Source organism: Tupaia chinensis, unplaced genomic scaffold (genome assembly GCF_000334495.1).
Source record: "Tupaia chinensis unplaced genomic scaffold, TupChi_1.0 Scaffold000250_1, whole genome shotgun sequence".
Classification (NCBI taxonomy): Eukaryota; Metazoa; Chordata; class Mammalia; order Scandentia; family Tupaiidae; genus Tupaia; species Tupaia belangeri.
Genome location: NW_006159730.1, coordinates 1,406,216 through 1,414,253, shown reverse-complemented (window position 1 = coordinate 1,414,253; position 8,038 = coordinate 1,406,216). Strand labels below are relative to the sequence as shown.

General features: G+C 49.2%; 1 protein-coding gene across 3 annotated transcripts in view; it reads left to right on the top strand.

Annotated features, from left to right (window-relative positions):
- HK1 (hexokinase 1) overlaps positions 1–8,038 on the top strand; it is a 105,133-nt gene that overhangs the window by 93,967 nt on the left and 3,128 nt on the right. For all 3 annotated transcript variants that reach the window (XM_014587968.2, XM_027772040.1, XM_006148930.3), the window contains 2 exons: positions 3,490–3,645; positions 6,208–6,441. In XM_014587968.2, the coding sequence (XP_014443454.1) occupies positions 3,490–3,645; positions 6,208–6,441 (390 nt within the window). The remainder of the gene's footprint in view (positions 1–3,489; positions 3,646–6,207; positions 6,442–8,038) is intronic.

Below are 8,038 nucleotides of genomic sequence, written 5' to 3'. Positions count from 1 at the left end.
CAGACCTTGAGGCTTGCTTTCTCTCTCTCTCTCTCTTACTTTCTTTCTCTGGTAACACTCCTGTGAAAAAATAATAAGTAAATAAATTTTTAAAAATAATTATTTATTTTATTTATTTTAATTTGACCAGAGAGGGATAGAGAGAAAGGGAGAGAGAGAAGGAGAAGGCAAGCTCCAGGTCCAGGACTCGAGTGGTGGTCGGCCATGTGCAAGTCCAATGCCCTGTTGGTCCCAGTCGGTTGGTTTTTAATTCCCAGTCTGTTCTGTCAGTTAAGTCCAGAGACCGAGCTTGGAAATTGTGGTCCCGAAAACTGCTAGAAAAGCCTTCGAGCACTTACTCTGGTTCTTGATCCAGTTCCTCATGGACTGGGTTAGTTACATCCTGGTTTGTGGGCCGCGCTTTGAGTAGCCCCACGCTCGGAGTTCAGGACTGGAAATCAGACGCTCCTGAGTGCCCGGAGACCACATGCCAGGTGGCACGTGTGCAGTGTGTGTGTGACACCCAGAGAAATGTTCCTTTTTCTTGGGAGCCATCAGACTTTCAAAGAGGTCTGCGATACCAAAAAGGTGAGAAACCATCACTTTAGAAAGGCTCCTTTGAATATTGAGGGCACTGTCCTTCCCTGAACTAACCATGGGCTTCATTCGGAAAATGTAGGAGAGCTGAAGGAGCAGGCTTAGGCCGTGTCCGTCTTGGGTGAGAACAGATAAGTGGAAGGCTCCGTGGCCTATTGGTGCCGGGCCCCACATGGCCAACCATGCAGTTCAAAGCTCAGTCCTGGTGGCTGAGCGCGTGTGCGTGCGTGCCCAGAGTCCCGAAAGGAGGGAAGAATGGAGGAGAAGGGTTGGTGGCGTGACTATGTTCTGTGGGGGATTCCTCCCTCTCCCTCTCTCTCTGGAGAACACTTGTGCTGACAAATTAAAAAAAAAATAAGTGGCCATCTGAAGTACTATAGTAGGTAATCCCCTCATCTGTATATGTAGGTACATGTGTATCTGTGTATGCATTTATATGTATGTGTGTATCTGTATGTGCATATGTGTATATGTATTTTCTTTCCATCTAAATATTGCCAAAGTTGAGTATACATTCCTCTGTAAGACCATCTTCTGTTAAAATAAATACAGCCCCGCCTGGACAGGTGAACACGAGGCTCTTAGCTATAATGTAGTTCATCAACTGCTCTCTGGGTGGTTTGCCTCAGACTCGCAGTTCCGTCTTTCATTCATGATCGTGTGTGTGCATGCACATGATGGGGCAGGGAGAGGGTGTAGCAGCCTCCACGGGGAATGGTCATGCCACGGTCCCTTCCTTGTCAAATCTTGGGCACTTGTGTGCCTGCCTGTGTGCCTCAGGCTGACCAGGCTCCCCTGAAGAGTTTTATTACGGCTTTGCTGCGGAACCAGCCCCAGACTCTTTCCAAGTTTTCTCGGCAAACACTGGGAAAGCAAAGCTATTACTCTGTTCCTCTCAAGTATATGCCCCCTTATCTGTGAAGTCCCAGGCCTCAGACCCCAGGCCTGGTTCCAGCCGCCCTGGCCTGTGGCATGACCTTCCAGGATCGTTGTGTGTTTCAGGGACGGGCAGCAATGCCTGCTACATGGAGGAAATGAAGAACGTAGAGATGCTGGAGGGGACCGAGGGCCGAATGTGTATCAACATGGAATGGGGAGCCTTTGGGGACAATGGCTGTCTGGATGACATCAGAACAGAGTACGACAGATTGGTGGACGAATATTCCCTAAATGCAGGGAAGCAAAGGTAACCGCCCCCCCTCCCAGGGAGGTGACCTTGAGAGTCAGGATGGGGAGACCTGGCTGCATGCTACCTTTGACACAGAAGAAGGTTCAGGCGGGAGGGGTGTGCATACGGAATGGGAGACTGGTACCTCTGGTTGGCTTTGGATCTTGTCCTTTAGTCCAAGGACAGCAGGGACCTGGGGAGGATGAACCTCTACAATGGGATAAGATGGCCCAGGGTTGATGTCCTGTCTGGTAACCTCCTTCCCAAGAATATGTCCAGTGGACACCACTTCCTCAGTGACTTGCTTCATCCTGGAAGATTCTGGCCTTCCCTTTGGTCTATGTTTCTTCTTACAGAGAAGGATACTGGGGTGGGGAGGAGGATGATCATAGGTCCAGGCAAAGCAGAGGCCCTCCAGCAGTTCTGCCTTCCCCTCGTGCACCTCCTGCACCACCTAGTGGCTGTTTGGAGTTTTGCAGTTGAGGTCTTGGATCGGGTCTGAAAGGATGGTGTCCAGCCTACCCAAAATGGGACAGATACCCTTTTCCTCACTCCCCTCGGGACCATGCCATCCTCTACCATAGCCAGGACGAGTTGGTCCAAGTCCTGTCCCCAGGAGCAGAGAGAAGGGCCGGGAGTAGCACCTCCCAACAGAAGCCTTCCCCAGCCACCCTCCAGATGGTTGCCTGTCCTGAGCACCTGTGCTTTTATTTATTTTATGCTTTTCTTTACATCAGCTTATGTTCTTTGGTTAAATAAAATGAGGAAGAAAAAAAGGGAAAACCAGCATTACCATAAATAGATGACAGTCAGCAATGAAGAGGTTTATCGGCTGCCAGAGGCACTAAACCAAGACCTCCCTTGTTATGAGGGAGATTGGCAAGTCTTGGAAGGGGTTAAAGACATTCAGCACCAAACTGAGAGAGTCTCCTTGAGGACTGGGGACTGGAGAGGCACCGGTAATGATGTCACCTTCTTGTGTTTTCCATGGACCACAGAAACCTGAAGTGTTTTAGAGTATCCAGATTCCAGAGGACTCCTCTCACCTTAGGGACAGTGGGCTTGGCTGGGCACCAAGCATGCATTTAAATCCCTTGTGATTTCTTGAGGCCCTTCAGTTTGGAGAGAGCAGGAAATTAAAAGCTCCAAGAACAGGCTGAACCTTGCTGTGTCATGGTCATCCCAATCCCACCTGTGTAGTTGTTTCCGCTCCTCCATGTGCCAGACCGGCCCTCTCGGTGTCTTCAAAACCTTCAAAAGACGCAGGAACTTGTCCTTTGTTGTCTGCATGTCCCTTTAAGGTACAACTTATTCACAGGTATTTACGGAGCACCTTCCTGAGGGCCCGGCTCTCTCCTGGGGTGGGCCCTGAGATTCAGAGGTGCATATGACACATTCTCTTAACCCCTTAGGACAGTGACTACAGGAGTGATGAGAGGCAGGAGAGGGGCGACGTGTTTGGGAGCTTGAAATAGGACAGGCTCTTGAGAAGTGAAAAGGAACCACATGGCCAGAGTGGGAGTGGAGTCGAGGCAGGAAGTCAGTCTGGCAACTAGTCATGAATGGTGGCCTTTGGTCTCTGGTTGGGGGACCTCCCCCTCTGCCTCCGTGGAGAGCACAGGGCATGTGGCTGTTGGCTGCTGAGGCTGCTCTGGAAGGGCAGGAAGTGCCTCCAGCGACGGTGAGCCAAGAGCGGACAGTCCTCCTGGCCACTTTGCATAGACGCTCCCCTCCTCCTGTCTCAGATATGAGAAGATGATCAGTGGCATGTACCTGGGGGAGATCGTCCGCAACATCTTGATCGACTTCACCAAGAAGGGATTCCTCTTCCGGGGGCAGATCTCTGAGCCGCTGAAGACCCGGGGCATCTTCGAGACCAAATTTCTCTCTCAGATCGAGAGGTAAGTGCAGAGGGGCTTCCCTGCCAGCGCCCACCCACTGGAGGTCAGCCTGGCTAGTGGACTGTGAGGGGGGCCAGTGGTATGGTAATGGTATTCGTTACCATCGTAATGAATGTCACGTGGTAGGGAAGGTTTTTTTCTTTTTCTTTGTTTTTCTTTTGGTTTTGCCATAGGGTATGTGTACTTGCTGGAAACAGGTGGAGAGAGGGAAAGTGAGAACTCACCCCCCCAGGGAAGATAACCACGCAGCAGTCCCTTCTCCATTCTTCTCTTGGGATTTCGGGAGCATCCACACATGCACACCGGTGTATTTTTTAAAGCCACTGGGTCTGGTACTTGTACCATGGTTGGCCATGTGGGAGTCTGGCATCTTAACCACCATGCCACTTGCTGACTCTTTCGGATTTTGTTGTTGTTCAGATTTGTGCTCACCAGAAGAGACAGTGAGACGGAGAGACTCTTCTCAGTTAGGACAAATACGACCAAATACTTTGCTGGAGAGAAAGCAAATTGATAAAATTGCCTGGAAGGCACTTGGCCATATGTATCAAAATACCTTTAGCCAGAGATATATTTAAGGGGAAAAAAATCAGAGTTGTGTGTAAAGATTTATAAACAAGAAACATAGTAACTTTTTAAAAAGAGTTATTTATTTATATTAATTTGACCAGAGAGGGACAGAGCGAGCGAGAGAGAGTGAGAAAGCAGGCTGCCAGGCTTGGGACTCCAACAGCAGTCAACCACGTGGGAGTCCAGCACCCTTAACCACCTGCTGGCCCCTACTTTTTAATTTTTTAAAAAGTTTTTTCCCACAGGGCATGTGCTCGCTGGAGAGAGGCAGAGAGGGAGCAACAGTGAGTGAGAGGGAAAATGAGAAATCTCCCCCTCTGGGGAAATGGCTACAACACAGTCCCTTCTCTTCCATTCTCCTTTTGGGATTTTGGGCATGTATGCACAAGTGCCTAGAGTGATTTCCTTTTTCTTTTTGATTCTTTTTCCCCTTTTTTGGAGAGGTTTTTTTTCGCTATAGGGCATGTGCGCTCGCCAGACAGACAGAGAGAGACAAAGAGACAGAAAGCAAGAAATCACCCCCCAGGGGGGATGGTCATGCTGCAATCCCTTCTCCTCCATTCTCCTCTCAGGATCTTGAGCATGCACGCACACGTGCCCGGCATGAGTTTTAAGCCACCGGGTCCGGGATGCAAACCACGGTTGACTACGTGGGAGTCCAGCGACATAGCCATTATGCTAACTGCTGGTTCCCTATTTCTTTTTTTCTTTTTTTGTTTAAAGAATTATTTTATTTAACTTTATTTATTTTAATTTGACCAGAGAGGGATAGACTGAAAAAATAAAGACAGAGGGAAAGTGAGAAAGCAAGCTGCCAGGTCCAGGACTTGAACTGCAGCCGACCTTGTAGGAGTCCAGTGCCCTTTAACTACCATGTCACCTGCGGCCCAACCTAGCAATTTTTAAGCTATCAGATCCGGGACTTGAACCGCAACCAGCCATGTAGGAGTCCAGCACCTTAACCACCTTGACCATCACACCACCTGCTGGCCCCCAAATGTAATAACTTAGATATCTTCAAACTGGCTAATTATGGTGTGTCCCTGGAAATACATGGGAGCTATTTCCGTTCTTGTTTTCAGATGAGAGGAATTGCTCAGGTGTATGGGATAGGAAAAGAAAGAAAACCATATAAACAATGATCCCAATTTACATATTGTATTGTCGTTTAATGACATGGGGAAAATATTGGATTGTCAGAAAAGTCATGAGGTATTTTTTCTATGCAAAAATGCATCATGACTTCTCTGTCAACCTGACAGATGGGAAGGAATATATTAAAATATTAATGGCATTTTCCTACATGTAGGGATTATGGATAGTTTTAATTATCCAATTTTTTCTCTTATTTGTCATGTTTTCTATCATTTAATATGTAATACTAAATGGGGATCATTAAAGAAATGAACAAATCTGGGCTAGGCACTGGTTCGGTGGTGGCACAGCTGGACCCATGTGGGAAGGTCCTGGGTTCGCATCCTGGGACCTCCCAAGCATATGGGTGACTGTGCACATGTCTGTGGTCCAGGCCAGCTGGGACTGGGGGTGGATCTCAGGATGGGAACCCTATTGGGGAGCCTGTCTGTTTTGTGGAAAAAATTATTTTTTAAAAAAATGTTATTTTTCGGACTGGCTTCATGGTCTGGTGATTAAGGCAGCCAGATCCCACATGGCCAGTTGTGTGGTTTGAGTCCCAGACCTGGCAGCTTGAGAAATTTGCCAGGTGTGAGTGTGTGCCCAAAATCCTGAAAGGAGGGAGAGAGGGAAGAGAAGGGATTGTGGTATGGCCATTCCCATGGGAATGCTTTCTCCCTCTCTCTCTGGTGAGTATATACACCCTCTAGCAAAAAAAAAAAAAAGTTACTTTGAAGGAACAAAAAACCAGCCCAGTTTGTGGATAAGTTTGGTGATTTGGGGCCACCCTTGGAGTGAGTCCCTGGCTGCGCATGTGAGTCCCGCTTCATGCAGCCCTCTGGCTTTCATCCACTACAGTGACCGACTAGCGCTGCTCCAGGTCCGGGCCATCCTCCAGCAGCTGGGTCTGAACAGCACCTGTGACGACAGTATCCTGGTCAAGACCGTGTGCGGGGTGGTGTCCAAGAGGGCTGCACAGCTGTGCGGTGCCGGCATGGCGGCGGTAGTGGACAAGATCCGCGAGAACAGAGGGCTGGACCATCTGAACGTGACGGTGGGCGTCGATGGGACGCTCTACAAGCTTCATCCGCAGTGAGTGGGGCTTCTGGGAGGGCAGGGCAGAGCTTGTCCGCAAGTTTCCTCTAGGGGTGCTGTTCCTACCAGGGTGGCTCCCACCAGGGCACAGCCAGTCTGAGGCCTGTCTGGGGTGGAGAAGAACAGCTCTAGAGTTTGGAATCCCTGAGGAGGTGGAAGAGGGCTTCAGGTGACCCCTCACACCAGTGGATGGCTTGGCCCCCTTTGGGCTCCTTCTGTGCCTCTTAGATGGGAATGGGAGTGGGAGAGGATGTGAGGGAGGGTGTGGGCTTCCCCCTCAGCCCGCTTAGCTGCAGCTGGCCAGAAGGCTGTGTTCGTAAGTGGGGAGGAGAGGCCTATTGTCTTGTTCAGACCTTGCTAAATCGGAGTTTGCCAGGATTTAGATAGACAGAAACCATTTAGGCCCTGGGCTCCATGACAAGGACAGATAGAGAGTGGCCTCCTAGGTGTCATACCCCATGCCAGAGGACAGGTGACCGCATATGCTGTTAGATCCACTGTGTGTCCCAGAGTTTGGATCTTATGTTAGAGTGACCATATTATTTACTGTTTAAACTGGGATACTTTAATGCTGCTAATACTCTGGGACTGTAAGCAAACTGGGGCCATCCCAGATAAACTGGGCCATAATGTCACCCTCCTAAGCAAACTTGCTCAACTCAATGTGGGCATTACCTACTGGCCTCATGGCCATGGCTTGGTGGAACTACTTGTCTTCCGTTCTCACCTGTCTCTCCACCTTAATAGCGGTCTTCATCTGCACCAGAGGCAGCACCTGGGCGTGGTGGGGAGTTGGCTTTGGAGCCATAGACTCAGTGTTCATCCCAGCACCATCTCTTCGCTGGCTGTGCTTAGCTGCTTAATCTCTGCGAAGTCTGACCTTCCTCATGGGATAATAAGCCATGGTGGGATTAGCAATGATGTCTATCACGTATGAGGCACCTAGTAGGTGCTCAACAAAGAACAGTTGAGCACCATCACCCAAGCATCCTCAGCCTGACCCTGTCTTTAATTTTCACCACAAAATACCAATTACAGTCATCCCTTGGTATCTTTCTGGGATGGGTTCCAGGACCCCTGTGGATTACATGATTTGTGGCTTTCCAATCTCTTATAGAATCTGGCCTACTATTTGCCTAAGGGCTGTGGGCATCCTCCCGTGGACTCACATCATCTCCGGACCACATACAATTCTTAGTACAGTGCACACGCTCTCACATCGCTGTTACGCTGAATTATGTAGGGAATGATGACAAGGAGGGGTCTCTGTTCAGTACACACTCAATTGTCCTAAGCCTAACGACATACAAGAGACTTCAAAAAGTTTATGGAGGGGACCAGCGAGTGGCATGGTGGTTAAGATGCTAGACTCCCACATAGCTGACCATGGTTCGAGTTCAGGACCCAGTGGTTTGAAATCATGTTGGCTATGTACGGGTGCTTGCGTGTCCAAAATTCCTAGAGAAGAATGGAGGAGAAGAGACTATGGCATGGCCATCCTGCCCCCTCCAGGGGGGGATCATTTTTCACTTTCCCTCTCTGTGTTTCTCTCTGTAAGCACAAATGCCATGTGGCAAAAACCTAAAAAAAAAAA